We start from the raw sequence: 24,724 nt of genomic DNA on the forward strand, positions 1-24,724 counted from the left end.
GTTTAAAACCCTTTACAACGAAGATCTGTGAAGTTATTTGGATTTTTACGAATTATCTTTGAAAGACAGGGTCCTGGAAAAGGGATGTTTCTATAAGTTCAACCAACTATTGATATCAAATTGATAAACACAGCATCTAATGGATGACACCTTTCATGGCTTTGATCACTTCAACAAACTATAAAATTAGACCCAGGCTGTGACACTACAGGCATTAGAGTACAAACAGTTCCAAACAAGTAGGCTCCATGGAAGTCTGTCGTAGTTGTGCATTCATCCCTCATCCAAGCTAAGTTTCAGTTAATATCATGGCATTTGTATGCAAAGCGCTCTCCTCATTTCTGAGCATTTAGATCTACCTGTTACTCCTGCTAAGAAACGAGGGGCCAAATAGCTTTGTTCAAAGTCAACTAACAAAACAGGACTGCTTTCATCTGAAAATGTGATTTGTTTCCCCCTGATCTCTGTCAGAGCACATAATGGCTCACTTCTTCCAGTTGGAGTGATACGCAGACAGGGCCTGAGACCCAAGAGCCTGCTTGGAGCTGGATGGACATTCCAGCCAGGATTACGGGATCTGACATCATCACTGTGTTTAGCTGTTTTACAGTATGAATGAATGGGCCTGCAGTCTTTGTGTCTCACGAACAGCATTAGGACAACACAGGCTTTAAGAATGTGCCATTTGTTTTCCGAGAGGGGGACCTTTTCCGTCTATTCAATTTCTAAGAAGTCAAGACAATTTTTACAAAAATATAAAAAAGCTTTGCTGAAAAAACACTTGCACTGTCCATAGCGTACATAGAGTTAACTGCCCTACTTTTAAGTCCTGTCAAACTTCCTCTTGTGAATTGAGCCTGGAACTTTCAGTCCATAGAGCACTTCCCCATAGAACCCTTCCCTGTGCATCTCCAACTGTTGTGTCACATTTAGTCCCAGTGTGTGTTATGGGTGCTGCAGGTTGAGTCTGATGAGTGTTTAAAATGCCATGCTTTTTTAGGACTAATTCTCTATTTTAAACTACAGATGAGAACAAAATGCTCTCACTCTGACCTGAAGAACAACAGAATGCTCTCACTCTGACCTGAAGAACAACAGAATGCTCTCACTCTGACCTGCTGAACAACAGAATGCTCTCACTCTGACCTGCTGAACAACAGAATGCTCTCACTCTGACCTGCTGAACAACAGAATGCTCTCACTCTGACCTGCTGAACAACAGAATGCTCTCACTCTGACCTGCTGAACAACAGAATGCTCTCACTCTGACCTGCTGAACAACAGAATGCTCTCACTCTGACCTGCTGAACAACAGAATGCTCTCACTCTGACCTGCTGAACAACAGAATGCTCTCACTCTGACCTGCTGAACAACAGAATGCCCTCACTCTGACCAGCTGAACAACAGAATGCCCTCACTCTGACCAGCTGAACAACAACAGAATGTTCTCACTCTGACCAGCTGAACAACAACAGAATGTTCTCACTCTGACCAGCTGAACAACAACAGAATGTTCTCTCTCTGACCAGCTGAACAACAACAGAACCAGCTGAACAACAACAGAATGTTCTCACTCTGACCAGCTGAACAACAACAGAATGTTCTCTGACCTGCTGAACAACAACAGAATGCTGAACAACAACAGAATGTTCTCTGACCTCTGAACCAGAATGCTGAACAACAACAGAATGTTCTCACTCTGACCTGCTGAACAACAACAGAATGTTCTCACTCTGACCTGCTGAACAACAGAATGCCCTCACTCTGACCTGCTGAACAACAGAATGCCCTCACTCTGACCTGCTGAACAACAGAATGTTCTCACTCTGACCTGCTGAACAACAGAATGCTCTCACTCTGACCTGCTGAACAACAACAGAATGTTCTCACTCTGACCAGCTGAACAACAACAGAATGTTCTCACTCTGACCTGCTGAACAACAACAGAATGTTCTCACTCTGACCTGCTGAACAACAACAGAATGCTCTCACTCTGACCTGCTGAACAACAGAATGCTCTCACTCTGACCTGCTGAACAACAGAATGCTCTCACTCTGACCTGCTGAACAACAGAAACCTGCTGAACAACAGAATGCTCTCACTCTGACCTGCTGAACAACAGAATGCTCTCACTCTGACCTGCTGAACAACAGAATGCTCTCACTCTGACCTGCTGAACAACAGAATGCCCTCACTCTGACCTGAAGAACAGGAGCATACTTGATGAAACAAGGCATTGTATTTGATTCTCCCTTTATAGTGAAGAATCTGGACTTCTCAGCTACAACTGATGAATGTAAATAATACATAGCACCATGATTGTATGGCATACACCATCTTGGTTAATGTAATCAACCTCAGTGAGCACAGCAAGAGGGGGGAAAAAGGATCATAATCCAATTTGAGGTCAAAGTATTTATCCGGTTATGGAACCTGCCGGAAAAGAAAGGTAAATAAACTAGTTACATAAGTTCCTTGCACCTTTTCAGTTGTGAAATTTGCCATTGAGCACTGGCCCACAGAGCACACTCCAAGAGTTCTGATAATGATCTGAGGAAACAACAAACAAGCCGTCCTGTACCACTGTCTGCTATGGCAACTCCTTAGCGTGCTACGAATGGGATGGTGGTTCGTTCGGTTGACTGGGAGGCAAGGTCTTTTGTCGTTTGAGGATTCCTTTTGTAGATCACAACTTGATATGTATGTGCAGATTTTTTTTTAAAGGAGAGAGAAAACGAACCCCAGGAAATTACCTGTGAGATGGGTGCTCTATCATCCTATATGTGATACAAAATAGGGCTGTCCCTCGTCTGTTCTCTTGACCAATCGATTGGGCGAAAATCTTTAACATGTATTTTTCCATATTGACACGTCCTGTGTTTTAATCAAATCAGCCATATTCACTGAGCTTATTAATGCTTTAAGCACATGCTTTGATGAAATAATTAAGACTCACAGTTGACTAGAGGGAGTCTGACCAGCAATTGATTTGATTGTGCCGGGCCGAGACTTGCCTTGCTATGTGACTAGAACCCGTTGTCTCTCTCCTTCCTATTGCAACAACTACTACAGATCATCGAAGTGTTTTATCGCGCTGTCCGTTTTTCCTGAAGCTGCAACATAATAACAGCCATTTCTGACTGAAAATATCTGTTACCGAAATCCCTCATTTGTTTAGGAAAAACATCCCCTATTCCCTCAACCCTTGCTCTCTTTAGGTGACATGTTCGCATCGCATAGACCAAAGACCTACTCGCATGGGACTAGTATTACTAGAGAACGTTGGTTTTGTAATTATTACTCAAGAATGTCTGTTATTCCAGAGAACGATTCGGGTGGGATTAATTTTTTTCCCAAACTGGCCCATGTAATTATTTTTGTCCCCAAAATAAATGGACAGTCATGACTGAAGCCTGGAGCTTTTTGTTCTAGGTGGGAAGATACCGTATTTCAACATGTCCATGTGATAGGGCCACACTAATAACTCCAGCTTGGTTCCCAAGTTTCTAAACCGTACCAAACCATATTTCCCATAGTGTCAGCATAATATTTGAATTGAGGAAGTGTGACACGACCTCCCCCCAGTAAAAACTAATCCCATCCGAATAGGGCACAATAAGGCCTCACCTATAGCATATCATAATCACATCCATAAATTGGTTGTAACAAACTTTGAACATCGTAACACGTTGACACCAAAATGGAAGCAGAGGACTTGACAAACTCAAAACGAGGGAATATTTACTGATTGCTCAGGAGGTAAAGGTGATGTGTGGAATAAATGTGACTAGTTGTGGAACATACTGGATATCAAGAAAAAGAAGGCAAGGAGCCAGTGCTGAGTGCACATTATGTGTTCCAAACAGGTGTTGTATAGATTACATCATCATAAGTAGGCTTATTATTATAATAATATCAAGGAAAAGGAGCATTGTTATTATTATAAATATTACTTTTCCGACAATTTGGAACCATGTTAACACTAAATATATTATAAATAATACCAGAGAGGCTATTTGAATGAAAAAAGTGTAAAGCCTTATGTTTATTACAGCAAACTGATTCAAAACAAACTAATTTATGGAATTGTTTACTTGACATGTCGTTGCGTGAGGCTTGGTGCTGACAGAATCAGTAGGCTATTAAACAAACACTCAAACAGGCAACAGAAGCCGAATCCGTCTTATTTCTGTAGATATATTGACGATTTTAAGAAGTCAGAAACATTTAACAGTTAAGACTATTGATTGTAGACTAAACAAATTTTCACTTCTCGCCTTTCTTAGACAATAATACAAGGGCTGTTTTCTCGTCTCCGCCACAGCCTCCGCCACATTACCCCGGGGGCAGCAGGGTAGCCTAGTGGTTAGAGCGTTGGACTAGTAACCGGAAGGTTGCAAGTTCAAACCCCCGAGCTGACAAGATACAAATCTGTCGTTCTGCCCCTATACAGGCAGTTAACCCACTGTTCCTAGACCAGTTAACCCACTGTTCCTAGGCAGTCATTGAAAATAAGAATTTGTTCTTAACTGACTTGCCTGGTTAAATAAAGGTCCAAAAAAAAGAAAAAAATTGTTCTCAACACCAATATGCTAGTTACCTTTGCTATTGTGCACATAGCAACATGGTTTAGGAAAAGGCGCCACTTCAACATATTATTTTTGTTGCTACTGCTTGACTAAAGATATCTCGGTCGACCAAAAGCCTATCGATAAAGAAATCGTCCAGTGGACTAAACGGGGTCAGCCCGAATACCAAGGCAGAGAAACTTCCATCAGAGAGTCATTAATGAATCATGTTGAGGCAGGTCACACAGAAAAATTGTATTTGGCTAGCAACCACATGGGGGTGGAAGGATCTTTCAGTACTTAGGGTGAGGTACCGCTCAGTCTACTGAGTTACAGCTGACAGTAAAGGGTAGAAAGATGTGGGGAACAACCTAATAGCACCCTATGGGGAGACGGACATAGACCGTGTGGAGCAAGTTCTGTGCCCATCTTCTGTGGCTCAGTTGGTAGAGCATGGTGCTTGCAACACCAGGGTTGTGGTACAATTCCCACGTGGGACCAGTTTTAAAAAAGTATGACAGTTAATGCACTCTACTATAAATCGGTCTGGATAAGAGCATCTGCTAAATGACTAAAATGTCAATCTTAAAACACAGTTTCTACTGTATTTTAGGCTATGTACCTTGTTTTTAACAATGCTAGGCCTTGTCTTTTACTGTACCTTGTAATCCCAATTTCTACTGTAGCTAGTCTCGCTACTCAGTAATTGTAGCTCGATTCTGCTGCATCTCTACTCTAGCTTGTTTCTGTCCGGTGGCCTTTGATCATTTGCTTGAAGGTAACAATAAATGGAATGTGGTGTTGCTTCAGTCCCTTTCTCAGGATGCAAAGTTAGGGAATCTTAATGAGGGGCGTTGTTGCCTAATGTGACCAGAGAACCTTTGGTAATGATCAGTACACATTCTAAATGGTTCTCTTTTGTGGGCCCCCTCTTGTAAAAGCCACAAAGGGTAATGCAATAATTGTAGTAGAAGACAGGAAATGCTTCAAATTCAAGAGGGCAGGATTTGTTTTTGTTGTTGTTGTGCAATACAGAAGAACATTTACATGTGAAGCAGAGGGGGCCTATGAGTGAAATAGGCCTTTTGTGCATAGAAATGTGCATAAATAAACCAGCTGTTCCCAGCACCTAGAGTATAACAACCAGTTAAATGTATATGCCTGTTGCTTGGTTGTTGGCGGATTAGTGCAAGGAGCTTGGTTGGGTAATCATACAATGTGTTGAAAACAGCAGCAAGTTATCCATGACAAAACATAGACAACCTCCCAAATACCAATTGTGTTTTTGCCAAAGACTAACAACAACCTATTTGTTGCACCACTGCATTTAAACCTACCTTAAAAACAACACACCATAACCATGTACATATCACCCTAATTCCCTATACTTGAGGGGTTCAACAAATGCATTAGGGCTCTCCATCCAATCAGGCATCAGTATGTATTCTGTGTGATTGTACCAAAGGGGGATTTTTTATTTATATTTTTTTAAGGTTAAGTGTGTATTATCCTCCACCACATCCAAAAAATGAATAATTTTGTGACAGAAGTGGTGTCACTCTCTAATGGTCTCCTGCTGAGCTGTCTGGATGAGCATTAATATGCTGGGGATGATGAGCAGTGAGCACCACTGGGCTGCATACCAAATGACACACTATTCCCTATACAGTACACTACTTTTGAGCAGGCCCATAAGGCTCTGGTCAAATGTAGTGCACCACAAAGGAAATAGGGTCCGATTTGGGACGTAGGCTGTATCCCCATCCAGATCCAGCTGTGTGTGACTGGGCCCTGGGACGATTGGCCTGAGTCTGGCAAGCCTAGGGCAGAAGCAGGTAGACTAATGACCATAGACATGGCCCTTCTGGCAATCCTTTGAACACATAGCCTAGCCATTCTATTGCATGATATATATGCATGTACACTAGCGGTCAAAAGTTTTAGAACACCTACTTATTCAAGGGTTTTTCTTTAGTTTTACTATTTTCTACATTGTAGAATAATAGTGAAGACATTGCAACTATGAAATAACACATGGAATCATTTAGTTACCAAAAAATAAGTTAAACAAATCAAAATATATTTTATATTTGAGATTCTTCAAAGTGCCACCATTTGCCTTTATGACAGCTTTGCACACTCTTGGCATTCTCTCACCCAGCTTCACCTGGAATGATTTTCCAACAGTCTTGAAGGAGTTCCCACATATGCTGAGCACATGTTGGCTGCTTTTCCACTCTGCAGTCCGACTCATCCCAAACCATCTCAATTTGGTTGAGCTCAGGGGATTGTGGAGGCCAGGTCAACTGATGCAGCACTCCATCACTCTCATTCTTGGTCAAATAGCCCTTACACAGCCTGAAGGTGTGTTGGGTCATTGTTCTGTTGAAAAACAAATGATAGTGGCACTAAGCCCAAACCAGATGGGATGGCGTATCACTGTAGAATGCCGTGGTAGCCATGCTGGTTAAGTGTGCCTTGAATTCTAAATATATCACAGTGTCACCAGCAAAGCACCCCCACACCATCCCACCTCCTCCTCCATGCTTTACGGTGGGAAATACACATGCGGAGATCATCCATTCACCCACACACCGAGTCTCACAAAGACACGGCGGTTGGAACAAAAAAAATCCAATTTGGACTCCAGAGCAAAGGACAAATTTCCACTGGTCTAATGTCCATTGCTCGTGTTAACTTTTCAGAAGGAACACCTGTTAATTGAAATGCATTCCAGGTTACTACCTCATGAAACTGGTTGAGAGAATGCCAAGAGCGTGCAAAGCTGTCAAGGCAAAAGGTAGCCATTTGAAGAATCTCAACTATAAAATATATTTTGATTTGTTTTACACTTTTTTGCATACTACATGATTCCATGTGTTATTTCATAGTTTGTCTTCACTATTATTCTACAATGTAGAAAATAGTCAAAATAAAAACCCTTGAATGAGTAGGTGTTGTAAAACCTTTGACCAGTAGTGTGAGAGAGAGGAGAAAGAGACAAGAGAAAGAAAGAGAGGGAGAGTAGAGAGAGAGAAAGCATGTGTGTACTTACTCCCTTACTACATTTTAACAAAGATAACCCAAAAAATAAATGCAGGACTTAAATCTGAGAAACTGTCATAAGATATAATCCTTCCTTTCCTTTCCCTCAAATGAAATGTAGAACCAGATTCACGAGATCAAGGGGAAGTGTAATTAACCTTGCTCCTAGGCACCCAACCAGCTCTGGTCCCCTCAGTACCAGCAATCTGCTGGTGCCACAACCTCTACAGAGAGCGGACCTTCCTATCGACAGGCCACCCACATTCCAACCCGCTTTGATTATATTTTAGGCCAGGGGCTGTGCTCAGTAGGACACAGCGTTGTGGAGTGTTCAGATAGGAACAGGCTTATATTATGTGGAACAGAATAGATGTCAGTTGCTCTATTGGTGATATTTCTATCTACAAGGTGGTGAACGTTACGGCCCAGGCAGTCGAGTAATGGAACCTGCCACTTCCTCAAAATAACATCAACATACTGTAGCTCCGTCACGACGGTGTGCAACATACAGCTCAAGTAGCATTGAGGTGAGGTGTGTAACTGACAATCACCCTCTATTGAGGTCAAAGTTCTGCTTGGTGGAAATCCCATTCGTTAAAGTGAGCAGAATGCTTTAGTTCAATCTCCTTGTGGCTTGGCTAGGCCCAGTTTACTCAACCTGGCATCAGAGCCATACGAAACACACTATACGTATTTCTGAGAACCTCCAAGACATATGACATGTACTAATGGTCTAGTTACTTTAGACAAACAAAAGTAGGGAGGTTGGTTCACCTAAACTGCTACATAAATTATCCTAACCTTTTGTCAGTAGTTCTCCTAATCACCAATGTAAATTCTCCCCATAATTATTGTTTAGATGCAACAATCTACCTCCTCTGAGAGAAAGACATATAATACTAGATGTCCTCCAAGATGTATGATCATTTACATCATCCAATTCGTATGCCATTGCATGACCGGGTAAGACGTATGATACTATACATCCTCTAATTCATATGATATTGTACAACTACTATTCCACTCATAATGTAAACTAATGTACATAATAAATGGGGATTAACAGATTTACGTACCAAATCCTACGAACTGCATTGAGACCAGGTTGGTTTACTATGCAGTGACTGACCTCTGGCTGGTGCCAAAGTAAATGGAGCTTTGACTCAGGAGATGACTTCGAGTCTTTGCCCCCCACCTCTGTGCAAATGGGATTTTTAGGAGTGTAGAGTGATAAGCACAGATGGAAGACTGTTTCTCAAGGCAGGCGCCAACAGCACGTGCCTCGTTTCAAACAAAACCGCCACACACACTGAATCCTTGAGTCTCAACAAGCGATCTTTTTAAACAGGAGACCAACTTGCTTTTTGTCCAACTAACTGCTTTGGGATGCATCAACAAGAAACAAGTATTTGTGTTGATGTTTCATTGAAAGAAAACTAAGTGAATACTACTGTTCAACAGACCATTACATAGGCCTAGGTATAATAATATGCAAATAACATGCAGTACAGTAGCTATACCTGAATGTATCAGAATGCACATATCTACATAAGAAAATATCTAGGCAGCACAACTGGGATTTCAGAGTCCAGGTCACAATCACACCATAAAATAAGAATTTGTTCTTAACTGACTTGCCTAGTTAAATAATGGTTCAAACAAAATAAAAAATAAAACAAACCTTGACCGAAACAACATCAACAACAGGGTCAACTACGGCCTCATCATATATTCCACTCTTACATCACATAAATACTCAAATAATATAGTGGAGAGGATTCTCGATTGAATAATCTTCCTGCATAAAATATATAGCCGTTTTGATATTGCATGAAAAGCACACAACGCATTAATCATAGCAACATATGCATAATTATGGGCCGACAGCGAGCTGCTCTTAATCAGATGCACACGTTGCCTCCTCTCTCCACATGAGGCCTACTCTACTCCTGTATTGACTCCTCGCTTTCATCTCACTATAGTGGCTATTGCTGTATTGGATTGGATAGACGATGACCATCAACATGATCTAATGTACAATCAACTCTATTCAAAATGCCGTTTAGTTTCAAGATGCTCTACATTCTATCGCGTTCCCGCGTCATATGACCCGCGGCAGCGAGCGCACATAACAGGGACAGTAGATTCTTTCGGGCACGCAATAAAATAGGCTATAACATTATCACAGGCCTACACTGTGATATGGATGCGTGTGAAATATTCTGACTATTGCATGCATGAACATGTGATAGCTGGTCGAGATTTGAAGACTGCTTTCTATCGAATACCCACCTGAAGAACAGGAGATCAGAAAGACGCCGAATGCCAGTTTCGTCGCTGGTCCCATTTTCGGTCAAATGTCAAATCCTTTATTTCGAGTAAATCCTGGTGCCACGAATCCTATGGGATTAGCGTCCAAAGTATCAGAGTACCTTTTTATAGCAATAGCATCAGGTGACTGACTGATTGAAAGAGCTGCAATGCCTGTTATTAACATACAGCATAAAAATGTCCACTTCACAATCCTTAGTGTTTATTGTATTCTTGTGGCATGGGACATGGTTTGAAACACATGTAAAAAAAAATATCTATAAAGAAACTAAACTAGTCGAATAGCTTGTTTGACTACTGGTTAATGTACTTGCAGCATGGTGTATCCATTCTGCACACAACAATGCAACATTGTCGCATTTTAGAAACAATGTCTAGCGCTAGACTGACTATGTCCCAGCAAAAATAATCACAAACTGTTACTTTGTTGCAATTTTTCCGACTATCTAGCGATAATCTTTCATCTAGAAATCTATATGGCATCACCGTTAACATAAACCGGATTTGCATAGGTTTAAGATTGCCAATATTGCTTACTGGTTACCTCACCAGTTAAATCACCAATGCAATGAGTCGAGTTTGCGTAATTACATTTTACTGACCAAGTTTCACTCTTGCAAACATTACACCTTTCCCAAAATCACATCCAAAGGAAAGTTGACGCCGGAGAAAACATTGACCAGCCATTCTACCGAAGGCTGTGTGTATTCAAAACGTTGTTTGTCCACAACATGCAAATAACACAATATTGTCTCTAGCGGTCTTCAAAATCCGAATCTTGAATCACAGAAACCATATTTCGTATTTTAGATAAGTCAATCGAGAAAAGATTGCAGTCGAGCTTACACTGCTGAAGGCAAATACGAAACCCGTGTGAAGCTAGCCCGATACGTTAACTGCTGGCTTGGTCGATATCGATTCAATCAATGTTCACTCGTGCGAACGGGAAGTGTGGCATACAAGAAAACAACGAACTAGAGAATTAAAATGAATCCTTTAGATGTAGTTTGTCTAATATTGACGTTTCTCTCGGTCATATAAATCTCATCTCCTCTCCAAGTGCACAACTGTACTCAAGATGGCTGCTTGCATGGATTGTTTTTGATTTTTTTTTTCATACTCATCTGTCACTACGCGGGTGAAGCTGTGACTGACACGAATAACGGCCAATAGAAAACGACAAAATATCCCTATCCGTCACAGCTTTATAAAAGCTCTACCAATCCCGTGAGGCATTCTCTTGTCTTGTGTCCTTGAATGAGAGGCAATAAACACGCCCAGGCGAGTGTACTGGTATTGATGATGGGATGGCTGATCAATAAAATTACTGGATATTTTTGTGAAAGGATAGGAAACGTAGTTTTGGTAATTGTTTCCTAGGAGACGCTAATTAGGGTTACATATGCAAAACCTATAAAACCACGCAAAACTGTAAACTCTCTATGAAGGCATCTTTGGGACGTCCCAACTCTGACGTCACGTCATTGAAGTTGACATTTAACAAGGTGGTAGCTAGTTTTCCATCCAATTGGCGAGAGATTTTCATGCGAATATTCTTAGAAACTGCATAAAGAACATTTGCATTTTCCCACCAGTGGTTTGTTTACAGTAAACGGACTTTGTTGCAGCTAAAAATCTGTGCGTGAGGACATTGTGCAAACAAAATATACTTTTTGGCTAAAGTTTTCATGTATCCTACCCAATAAAAAATCTGAAGTTTAATGTATTTTCAATGAGGGATTGTATCTTGAAACTGATGCTACATGCATGCAATGTTTTTATAGGCAAAATGTCACTTTCTTTGGTGAAAAAATGGTTTCCCCAACCTTAAAAATCACCAGTTGCCTAAAAGCCTTCTTGTCTGTGTGAGAAAATAACATGTACATGGCATGTAGATTTAATCATTTAAGTGGAGATGGAAAACATTCTGGTATTTTAGCCTATATTAATTAATATTGATCAACCAGTCTAACGAGCACATGGATGTATCAAGGGAGCTAATTTATATGCATTATGAAACCAATATACTGTATGAAACCTGTACTACTGAGGTGCTTTGGAATTCCCCTGGAATTAAACTGTGGTTGTTCCAAATTTACATTTGTAGTGGAATTGAAACAAGTCCAACCTGACTGTCAACCTCTGGAAAGATGATTTGTTTTTGTTTTCTAACTTTCTAGATCATATTGAATTATGTAAAAACAGGTGATTTAAATGCATTATGATGAAGTAAATGTGGATGTTAGTTAACAATTTGAGAACTAGAATATGCTCTACATTAGTGTCAGTGTAAACACAACATTTTCCATGAGCTGTCCCTGGAATTAAGTAACTGCACCTGACCTCATTTTAAACAGGCAAGTCAGTTACAAACAAATTCTTATTTACAATGACATCCTACCCAGACAACACAGGGCCATTTGTTCACCAGCCTATGATACTCCCAATCACAGGCAGATGTGATACAGCCTGGATTTGAACCAGGGACTGTAGTGATGCAATTAGCTCTGAGATGCAGCTCCTTAGACCACTGCGCCACTTAGAAGCTCTAGTTCTGCAAACATATAACCCAGGTCACTAAGTTAACCTAAAGAAAATCAACCTAAGCTTCAGTACGCATGTGGAAAATATCAAGGACACTAAGAGAGGATAGAAAGCCAGGATTTAGTCACATTTACTCACACCCAAGACCTGTCTCTCCAACCTACTTATGAGGCTATTAGTTTATCTGCCAAATCACTTCAACACTCTCCTGAAACATGGGAGGTATTTGGTTGTGGGGTTCTATATATCACAGGAATACCCAAGATGCCAGGCATTCTTCCCTTGGATGAGCTCATTCACTTTTAATCAGAGTTCTAAAAGTGCAAGAGATTATCCCAATGGATATCAAAGACTTTGCGTGAGATGTCAGGCAGATGTCAGGAGACAGGCCATGCATCTGTTAGAGCGCGTCGTCCCTGTCAGGCTGCTAATGTCCTTGAGAGAGCGTACACGTGTCTTTCTTCTGTGAAGGTAATTACTGTACTATTTCCCAGGATTCAGTTCTGCCAAGTAGCCTAGGACCTATTGTACCCAGTACAAGGTTTAACTCACTCAAAATGACCACTGTGCTTTAGCTATCTGGTCAATCTTATTTGAGTACTTAAAAGGCAACTCCCACATATGAAATTACACTTTTGGGTTCATGCAAATTACAACTCTAACCAATGTAGTGCTCAACCACATACTTGCACAATGTAGGCATACTTCACCCTAGCTCTTGCGAGTAGGTAATCACTTGGCTTAAGCACTAGTAAACCACATTACACCCTGTCCTCTTAAATCACGTTAATGTTGAGCATTGGCACATGTTAAGAATAAGAGCCCATTTCCTTCACAGTAAGGAATATACAGTTGTCTTTTATCACCTTACTGTCAGTCCATATATACCAGTTTTTATCCTTGCACTATAATTACTATTTAAATGATTGTTTGTGCACCATCCCTGCATGATTGAAACCTACATTGTCCCAACAGGCGTCATATCACCATTTCCATCTCTGTTTAACAGCTATATTTTAGACCTTTGCTAATGTAACGTTGTGCAGATATGAAACTACATGTTAAATCTCACTGGCAAATGGATGCCAGATGTATATGATCACTTACGTTGCTGTGATGAATTTAAGTTACCCATGCATACAGAACTTTGCGAGATGTTCATAGCAGAAACACTCTTTTAATTTTGAATCATTGTCAGGGGACAAGCCATTGGAGGGAGGGAGTTGCAGTAGTCTCCCTCCAAATACGTAACTTGATTCTGCTATTTCATTGAAATTACAATAAAACCACATCATATTTTGTCAGTTTTGGATTATGACAGGTTATACAAGCATTATTGTGAGAAGGATTGTGTGCCATTCATTACAGTATCTGGCACTGGTTAATGTGGGTTGGCAATGCAAAGCTCCCGGTCACCATTGTAAATCAACACTAATTGAAGTTGAGAGGAGAGCTGAGGGGTTGGTGTGTGTGTGTGTGTGTGTGTGTGTGTGTGTGTGTGTGTGTGTGTGTGTGTGTGTGTGTGTGTGTGTGTGTGTGTGTGTGTGTGTGTGTGTGTGTGTGTGTGTGTGTGTGTGTGTGTGTGTGTGTGTGTGTGTGTGTGTGTGTGTGTGTGTGTGTGTGGCTGCTTGGTGACAGAGGGAGTAGAGGTGACGGCAGATGACCAGTGTGACCTGGGTAGCTATGACATTCCTCCCTGCTCCACTAATCTCATATCCTCCCTGGCGTTACCTAGGCTGCAGTGTGTGAGTGTGTTCATGTTTTAAAAGTTGACATAGCCTACTTTCTAACTAAGGCAATGGCTGATGATAGTTACTAGCTTTTACAGGGAGCCCATTATGAGGGCCTCAGGTTTTAATGACATATAATGACCTACACTACTAGTTGCTACACTGGCCTCGCCCAACTGAAAGGCACTTACTGCGAGGCCAATTCAATGTTGACTACTTACCATAATCTTTTGCTAATCAACTCTCTTTATCAGGATTTTTTTGCCATTCCCTCTCCCTCTCCCACACCCTCCCCCACACCCTCTCCCACACCCTCTTCCTCGTCCACACCCACACCCTCTCTGACACCCTCTCCCTCTCTCACACCCTATTCCTCTCCCACACCCTCTCCCTCTCCCACACCCTCTTCCTCGTCCACACCCACACCCTCTCTGACACCCTCTCCCACACCCATTCCCTTTCCCACATCCTCTCCCTCTCTCACACCCTCTTCCTCTCCCACAACCTCACCCTCTCCTTCTCCCACACCCTCTCCCACACCCTCTTCCTCATCCACACCCACACCCTCTCTGACACCCTCTCCCACACCCATTCCCTCTCCCACACCCTCTCCCTCTCTCACACCCTCTTCCTCTCCCACACTCTCTCCCTCTCCCACACCCTCTCCCACACCCTCTTCCTCATCCACACCCACACCCTCTCTGACACCCTCTCCCACACCCATTCCGTCTCTCACACACTCTCCCTCACCCTCTCCCACACCCTCTCCCACTCCTCTCCGTCTCCCTCTCCCACACCCTCTTCCTCATCCACACCCTCTCTGACACCCTCTCCCACACCCATTCCCTCTCCCACACCCACACCCTCTCACACCCACACCCTCTCCCTCTCCCACATCCTCTCACACACCCTCTTATCCTCCATATCTCACTGTGAAACAGGAAACGCAGAGGAATCAGATGGTGCAGCATACCTCATTAACCCTGCTAGAAAAGGATGTCTCAATTCCTTTAGGAGGCCATTATTACTGCAAGTAAATCCTTGTCATACACCAGTACTCCCTAAATCAAGGATACCGATGTGATATAAGTTACTGGAAACTAGGTTTCTAAATGAACTTCTATGGCATACCAGTAAACACAAACACTGCAGCCCCAATTTCCTACCACATCCTCTCTCTTCGTTTGTTATGCAACCCACAGTGAACAGGACTCCACCAGGGATACACACACTCCACAGCCTGTGGGGAGTTATTCTGTTTGCTAGGGGGAACTATGAGACTTATACTCCAGGCAAGCTTCGCTTCAGGGAATGTTGCAGAGGAATAGCATTTAAAATGAAAGCTTATGGTACAAGCTGTTCCTTCTAGTTCTCGTTGCCTTTATGTAACAATTGCGTGTTCTTCAACCACCATGCTCTCTGTATGGTCTCTGAGGTCCAGGATGCACAAGTTTTGTTAGGACTGTCAACAAGGCAGTGTTACATACAAAACACAAAACAATGTCTCAACAAGTAAATGCTGATCCGCTTCAGATCTTTAGTGTGTGTACGTGTGTGCGTGTACGTGTGTGCGTGTACGTGCGTGTACGTGTGTGCGAAGGCATGCTCGCTCGCTCGCTCATGAGAGTGGGTGTATTAGTTGGTCGAGGAGGACCATCAAATATCCCAAAGTAAAGAAAAAACAAAATAATAAATTCCACCAATAACTCTGAATGCTGAGAAGGGGATCATATTCAGATCAATCTTTCCGATGGAAGCCATCCTGTTAACGTTAAGGAGGAGTGATGCTAACCTAACGTCAGCTCCCATCCGGCTCTGTTGATTTAGCCGCTCGCCCGTGGATTAAATAAAAAGCGGAGGGCTACTGCCAAGTGGGGCAGCGGCCAAGGCCCGGCAGCTTGGCACAGAGGAGAAAAGGCAGTGCCATGGCGTTGCATTCCTCACACTAGGCATTCAACTGCTCGTCTAATACTCCTCTAGTACTGCATGGCTTCATCATTATCTGAAGTTATATTGGAATTAGAACACCTGTAAGGGTTTGGAATTTGGCTATTGTGTTCTACCTGCTGTAGCGGTTCTCCAGAGGTAGTAATGGTGTTGGTTAGTCAATAGAGCTCTGATAATGAATAGTCTCAAAACATATCAGTTTAATGTTGTATTTTTGATAATCTAGTAATCGACATAGATGTGACATTCGGTGTGTCCTTCATGAAATATGCAAAGGCTTTGTTGTGTTACGAATGGCTTTTGAATGTACTCTTATTAAATCATTCTAATCAGGAATTCAAAAGCTTTGTCCCTGTGTGAACATGTATGTTTGTGGGTAACCTCTACAGGTCTTTGACTGAAATTTCAAATGAACTCTAGTGAAGTTTCAGCTTGGGTTTGTGCCATAACTTCAACCTCCCGCAGCATTTATAGACAACAGTGGGTGGAGTAGTGTGTAGAGTGGTTGTGACAGTATGACATGGGTAAACTAAGGGATGTGTGTTGCATTTTGCCCTTGAAAGGTCATGCAGTCCACCCCTGCAGTGTTGCCGCCCCACACCTCACCATGCTTCCTTGTTTTTCAGCGGATTGTGTGTTTATCTTTGCCATTGGTCATCACATTGTCTGACAGGGGCGACTACCCACACTGGGTGAAGGAGAGTTGATGTTTGTTCGGGCGCCATGACACCCGCTAGCCCCAACGCTGCTAAACCCTTGTGATTTAAAGAAAGTTGTCCACTCACCCTCACTCCATGAACCCATCCATCGCTGGCCCTTGCTCTTTGTTAGAGCTAATGCCACTGCTGCCTGATGCAGACATTTCATAACAGTAGGTTGTGGACTTTTACCATGAGTCTACTAGTAACTAAGAGTAGATAGTTGCCTATGTCCCAAAAAATATTGCATAGGCCACAGAGACCTTGCCGACATCCTTCAAACTAACTAGATAATAAAATGGGAGGTTGGAAACAAAAACTGTGTTAGGATTTAGAAATTAGGTTCACAGGTCAGTAGGACATTTCTGAAAATCAACAACAGTCAAACGTCAAATGGCAATAAACGTGTGCTAAACAAGTAGAGTAAGTAGATTCCCTTGTTTCTCTTCAGCTTCTCCATTTCTACCACCCCCCGCTCTTAACCCAGTTCAATGTGTATTTAAGTGAAAATAACAGAGAAGCCGGTGTTTGGAGGAAATATTGACACTGGTGTTGTTAGGCCCGAGACAAAGTCGAGTGTGTTAGTCTAAAAGAAATGTCAGATAATGTCTAGATGCTTTTAATAGTGGAGATCAAGTTTATAAAGTGCCTGGCTGAGCTGATGAGACAGTGGATTGCGCAATCAGATGGAACAGATTAAACAGGCATTTTAACGTCATAGATTTAGCCGGTGGTAACTTGTGGAATATACACCGGCTGGAGTACAGTTTTAACCAATCAGCATTCGGGATTAGAAAAATAATCTGTCAAGAAGAGGAGATCTACATTAAAGTGTAAGTGATAAGTATAAAGATAACTTCAACCAGGCAGAAACATCACACAGTTTTGTAATGTTTTGAAAGGGTAAGAGTCTCTTTCGCTCTCTTTCTTTCTAAAATCTTAATTTGAATTCAATTTCCTCTCTCTTGACTGGGAGATGAGATCCCTGGTGTGTCTTTCCACAGAGGTACAGTTGCTGTGCCAGCCTGAGCCATGTGTGGGTGTGTGTGTGTGTATTTTGTGTATATGTGTGAGTGGGTGTGTGTGTGTGTATTTTGTGTATATGTGTGGGTGGGTGTGTGTGTGTGTATTATGTGTATATGTGTGGGTGTGTGTGTGTGTGTGTATTTTGTGTATATGTGTGGGTGGGTGCAGCTAATGGCCTTTCTCCCGTAATTAAAAAGCAACTTTATTTCATCAAGCACTTCATTGTTATTTGCGAGCGCTCTCCAATGTCTACCTCTGTGCTTGACTCTGGAGGGCACGGGGAAAACAACAGTGGGTTCTGAAAAGTATGAAACAGAGTACCACCTAACACAGTTACCACCCCATTAGAGGCCTGGTTTGTATAGTAACGCCTAGAATGGTATCGTTTCTACTCTCTTTACCGCAATCACGACCAACCTCTTTGTGGACTACTACAACCCTACAAAGTCGTGCTATAAATTCACAGACAACACAAAGATTCCTTGATGTCCTTCCAGATTCCCTCTGTCTACCCAAGGACGGCCAGAGGACAAAAATCAGTTAACCACCTAACTGAGGAACTCAATTTAACCTTGCGCAATACCCTAGATGCAGTTGCACCCCAAAAAACTACAAACATTTCTCATAAGAAACTAGCTCCCTGGTATACAGAAGACAGTACCGTGCAGTATCGAAGAACCCTTACTGCTGCTCGATCATCCTATTTTTCCACCTTAATTGAGGAAAATAAGAACACTCCGAAATTCCTTTTTGATACTGTCGCAAAGCTTACTAAAAAGCAGCATTCCCCAAGAGAGGATGACTTTCACTGCATCAGTAATACATTCATGAACTTCTTTGAGGAAAAGATCATGATTATTAGAAAGCAAATTATGGACTCCTCTTTAAATCTGCATTTTCCTTCAAAGCTCAGTTGTCCTGAGTCTGCACAACTCTGCCAGGACCTAGGATCAAGAGAGATACTCAAGTGTTCTAGTACTATATCTCTTGACACAATGATGAAAATAATCATGGCCTCTAACCCTTGAAGCTGCATACTGGACCCTATTCCAACTAAACTACTGAAAGAGCTGCTTCCTGTGCTTGGTCCTCCTATGTTGAACATAATAAACGGCTCTCTATCCACCAGATGTGTACCAAACTCACTGAAAGTGGCAGTAATAAAGCCTCTCTTGAAAAAGCCTTGACCCAGGAAATATAAAAAACTATATCGAATCCATATCGAATTGCCTATATCGAATCTTCCATTCCTCTCAATTTTTTTAGAAAAAGCTGTTGCGCAGTAACTCACTGCCATCCTGAAGACAAAACAATGTATACGAAATGCTTCAGTCTGGTTTTAGACCCCATCATAGCGCTGAGACTGCACTTGTGAAGGTGGTAAATTACCTTTTAATGGCATCAGTCCTCGTGCTCCTAGACCTTAGTGCTGCTTTTGATACCATCGATCACCACATTCTTTTGGAGAGATTGGAAACCCAAATTGGTCTACACTGACAAGTTCTGGCCTGGTTTAGATCTTATATGTCGGAAAGATATTAGTTTGTCTCTGTGAATGGTTTGTCCTCTGACAAATCAACTGCAAATTTCGGTGTTCCTCAATGTTCCGTTTTAGGACCACTATTGTTTTCACTATATATTTTACCTCTTGGGGATGTCATTCGAAAACATAATGTTAACTTTCACTGCTATGTGGATAACACACAGCTGTACATTTCAATGAAACATGGTGAAGCTCCAAAATGGCCCTCGCTAGAAGCATGTGTTTCAGACATAAGGAAGTGGATGGCTGCAAACTTTCTACTTTTAAACTCGGACAAAACAGGGATGCTTGTTCTAGGTCCCAAGAAACAAAGAGATCTTCTGTTGAAACTGACAATTAATCTTAATGGTTGTACAGTCGTCTCAAATAAAACTATGAAGGACCTCGGCGTTACTCTGGACCCTCATCTCTCTTTTGAAGAACATATCAAGACTGTTTCAAGGATAGCTTTTTTTCCACTATGTAAGATTGCAAAAATCAGAAATTATCTGTCCAAACATGATGCAGAAAAATTAATCCATGCTTTTGTCACTTCTAGGTTAGACTACAGCAAAGCTCTGTCACGCCTTGGTCATTGTATCTTGTGTTTTTGTTATATGTTTGGGTAGGCCAGGGTGTGACATGGGTTTATATGTTGTATTTCGTATTGGGGTTTGTATTAATTGGGAGTGTGTATTATTAGGGGTGTGTCTAGTTAGGCTTGGCTGCCTGAGGCGATTCCTAATTGGAGTCAGCTGATTCTAGTTGTCTCGGATTGGGAACCGTATTTAGGTAGCCTGAGTGCGCGTTGTATTTCGTGGGTGATTGTACCTGTCTCTGTGTTAGTCACCAGATAGGCTGTAATTAGTTTCACTCGTTTGTTGTTTTCTTCTTCAGTTATTTCATGTACCGCATTATCTTCATTAAAAGTCATGAGTAACCTACACGCTGCATTTCGGTCTGACTCTCTACAAACAACAGACGAACTTCGTTACAGAATCACCCACCACCATTCACAGACCGAGCAGCGTGTGAACTGGCAGGATCTAAAGGAGGACGTTATGGAAGGCAGAAGCAGGGATTGGGCGGCCGACCCAGAGCGAGTGCAGGAGCCCGCCTGGGATTCCCTACAGCAATGCGAAGAGGGCTATACACGTATGGAATCGAGAAGGAAAGCATTGCTATACAGAGCGAAAACCGAAGGTAACGGGAAAGCGCAGAGAGAGAGTGGCTGAGTCAGGAAACAGACCTGAGCCTACTCTCCCTGTTAATCGTGAAGAGCAGTTGCAATGGGAGAGACTGCATCATTTGGAGATTTGGACATGGGAGGAGGAATTAGACGGTAAAGGACCCTGGGCGCAGCCGGGAGAATATCGCTGTCCCAATGTCATGCAGGTGAAAGAGGACCCAAAAGCGACTTAACAGAAACAGAGTTTATTTAAGTCCAAACAGGGAATAACAGAAATCCTCTAGTCTGTAGAGGGGAATAACTGGAGAAGCGGCCACAGACTGCAGGTCGCTTCGGGTAGGCGCAGGCCGTGGTAGACAGAGACACCTGCTCACACGCAGCATCTGATGAAGGCAAAAAAACACGACAGGACAGGGCGATACACAATCACAGCAAAAACACGACAGGACAGGGCGAAACGCAATCACAGCATGGTGAATACTAAACAAGGAACCGACGGGACAGGAACGGAACACAAAGGAATAAATAGGGACTCTAATCAGGGGAAAGGATCGGGAACAGGTGTGGGAAGACTAAATGATGATTAGGGGAATAGGAACAGCTGGGAGCAGGAACGGAACGATAGAGAGAAGAGAGAGCGAGAGAGTGAGAGAGGGAGGGGGAGAGAGAGGGATAGAAGGAGGGAAAGAACCAAATAAGACCAGCAGAGGGAAACGAATAGAATGGGGAGCACAGGGACAAGACATGATAATAAATGACAAACATGACAGTACCCCCCACTCACCGAGCGCCTCCTGGCGCACTCGAGGAGGAATCCTGGCGGCAACGGAGGAAATCATCGATGAGTGAACGGTCCAGCACGTCCCGAGACGGAACCCAACTCCTCTCCTCAGGACCGTAACCCTCCCAATCCACTAAGTATTGGTGACCCCGTCCCCGAGAACGCATGTCCATGATCTTATGTACCTTGTAAATAGGTGCGCTCTCGACAAGGACGGGAGGGGGAGGGAAGACGAACGGGGGTGCGAAGAAAGGGCTTAACACAGGAGACATGGAAGACAGGATGGACGCGACGAAGATGTCGCGGAAGAAGCAGTCGCACAGCGACAGGATTGACGACCTGGGAGACACGGAACGGACCAATGAACCGCGGAGTCAACTTACGAGAAGCTGTCGTAAGAGGAAGGTTGCGAGTGGAAAGCCACACTCTCTGGCCGCAACAATACCTTGGACTCTTAATCCTGCGTTTATTGGCGGCTCTCACCGTCTGTGCCCTGTAACGGCAAAGTGCAGACCTCACCCTCCTCCAGGTGCGCTCACAACGTTGGACAAACGCTTGAGCGGAGGGAACGCTGGACTCGGCAAGCTGGGATGAGAACAGAGGAGGCTGGTAACCCAGACTACTCTGAAACGGAGATAACCCGGTAGCAGACGAAGGAAGCGAATTGTGAGCGTATTCTGCCCAGGGGAGCTGTTCTGCCCAAGACGCAGGGTTTCTGAAAGAAAGGCTGCGTAGTATGCGACCAATCGTCTGATTGGCCCTCTCTGCTTGACCGTTAGACTGGGGATGAAACCCGGAAGAGAGACTGACGGACGCACCAATCAAACGACAGAACTCCCTCCAAAACTGTGACGTGAATTGCGGGCCTCTGTCTGAAACGGCGTCTAACGGGAGGCCATGAATTCTGAATACATTCTCAATAATGATTTGTGCCGTCTCCTTAGCGGAAGGAAGTTTAGCGAGGGGAATGAAATGTGCCGCCTTAGAGAACCTATCGACAACCGTCAGAATCACAGTCTTCCCCGCAGACAAAGGCAGACCGGTAATGAAGTCTAAGGCAATGTGAGACCATGGTCGAGAAGGAATGGGGAGCGGTCTGAGACGACCGGCAGGAGGAGAGTTACCCGACTTAGTCTGCGCGCAGTCCGAACAAGCAGCCACGAAACGGCGCGTGTCACGCTCCTGAGTCGGCCACCAAAAGCGCTGGCGAATAGACGCAAGAGTGCCTCGAACACCGGGATGACCAGCTAACTTGGCAGAGTGAGCCCACTGAAGAACAGCCAGACGAGTGGAAACAGGAACGAAAAGGAGGTTACTAGGACAAGCGCGCGGCGACGCAGTGTGCGTGAGTGCTTGCTTAACCTGTCTTTCAATACCCCAGACTGTTAACCCGACAACACGCCCATAAGGAAGAATCCCCTCGGGATCAGTAGAAGCCACAGAAGAACTAAACAGACGGGATAAGGCATCAGGCTTGGTGTTCTTGCTACCCGGACGGTAAGAAATCACAAACTCGAAACGAGCGAAAAACAACGCCCAACGAGCTTGACGGGCATTAAGTCGTTTGGCAGAACGGATGTACTCAAGGTTCTTATGGTCTGTCCAAACGACAAAAGGAACGGTCGCCCCCTCCAACCACTGTCGCCATTCGCCTAGGGCTAAGCGGATGGCGAGCAGTTCACGGTTACCCACATCATAGTTGCGCTCAGATGGCGACAGGCGATGAGAAAAATAAGCGCAAGGATGAACCTTATCGTCAGACTGGAAGCGCTGGGATAGAATGGCTCCCACGCCTACCTCTGAAGCGTCAACCTCGACAATGAATTGTCTAGTGACGTCAGGAGTAACGAGGATAGGAGCGGACGTAAAACGTTCTTTTAGAAGATCAAAAGCTCCCTGGGCGGAACCGGACCACTTAAAACACGTCTTGACAGAAGTAAGAGCTGTGAGAGGGGCAGCAACTTGACCGAAATTACGAATGAAACGCCGATAGAAATTAGCGAAACCTAAAAAGCGCTGCAACTCGACACGTGACCTTGGAACGGGCCAATCACTGACAGCTTGGACCTTAGCGGAATCCATCTGAATGCCTTCAGCGGAAATAACGGAACCGAGAAAAGTAACGGAGGAGACATGAAAAGAGCACTTCTCAGCCTTTACGTAGAGACAATTCTCTAAAAGGCGCTGTAGAACACGTCGAACGTGCTGAACATGAATCTCGAGTGACGGAGAAAAAATCAGGATATCGTCAAGATAGACAAAAACAAAAATGTTCAGCATGTCTCTCAGAACATCATTAACTAATGCCTGAAAAACAGCTGGCGCATTGGCGAGACCGAACGGCAGAACCCGGTACTCAAAATGCCCTAACGGAGTGTTAAACGCCGTTTTCCACTCGTCCCCCTCTCTGATGCGCACGAGATGGTAAGCGTTACGAAGGTCCAACTTAGTAAAGCACCTGGCTCCCTGCAGAATCTCGAAGGCTGATGACATAAGGGGAAGCGGATAACGATTCTTAACCGTTATGTCATTCAGCCCTCGATAATCCACGCAGGGGCGCAGAGTACCGTCCTTCTTCTTAACAAAAAAGAACCCCGCCCCGGCCGGAGAAGAAGAAGGCACTATGGTACCGGCGTCAAGAGACACAGACAAATAATCCTCGAGAGCCTTACGTTCGGGAGCCGACAGAGAGTATAGTCTACCTCGAGGAGGAGTGGTCCCCGGAAGGAGATCAATACTACAATCATACGACCGGTGAGGAGGAAGGGAGTTGGCTCGGGACCGACTGAAGACCGTGCGCAGATCATGATATTCCTCCGGCACTCCTGTCAAATCGCCAGGTTCCTCCTGAGAAGTAGGGACAGAAGAAACGGGAGGGATGGCAGACATTAAACACTTCACATGACAAGAAACGTTCCAGGATAGGATAGAATTACTAGACCAATTAATAGAAGGATTATGACATACTAGCCAGGGATGACCCAAAACAACAGGTGTAAACGGTGAACGGAAAATCAAAAAAGAAATAGTCTCACTGTGGTTACCAGATACTGTGAGGGTTAAAGGTAGTGTCTCAAATCTGATACTGGGAAGATGACTACCATCTAAGGCGAACATGGGCGTAGGCTTCTCTAACTCTCTGAAAGGAATGTCATGTTTCCGAACCCATGCTTCGTCCATGAAACAACCCTCAGCCCCAGAGTCTATCAAGGCACTACATGTAGCACCCGAACCGGTCCAGCGTAGGTGGACCGACAAAGTAGTACAGGACCTTGATGGAGAGACTTGAGTAGTTGCGCTCACCTGTAGCCCTCCGCTTACAGATGAGCTCTGGCTTTTAC

The 24,724-nt window shown here is 43.6% G+C and overlaps 1 protein-coding gene across 1 annotated transcript in view; it reads right to left on the reverse strand.

Moving 5' to 3' along the window:
- LOC124048601 (activin receptor type-2A-like) overlaps window positions 1-11,043 on the reverse strand; it is a 56,253-nt gene extending 45,210 nt beyond the window's left edge. Inside the window, exon 1 of the mRNA XM_046369553.1 lies at window positions 9,908-11,043. Coding sequence (XP_046225509.1) covers window positions 9,908-9,962 — 55 coding nt within the window. The 5' untranslated portion in view covers window positions 9,963-11,043. The remainder of the gene's footprint in view (window positions 1-9,907) is intronic.
- Window positions 11,044-24,724: the final 13,681 nt, after the last annotated feature.

The sequence above is a fragment of the Oncorhynchus gorbuscha genome, linkage group LG01, assembly GCF_021184085.1.
Source record: "Oncorhynchus gorbuscha isolate QuinsamMale2020 ecotype Even-year linkage group LG01, OgorEven_v1.0, whole genome shotgun sequence".
NCBI classification, from domain to species: domain Eukaryota; kingdom Metazoa; phylum Chordata; class Actinopteri; order Salmoniformes; family Salmonidae; genus Oncorhynchus; species Oncorhynchus gorbuscha.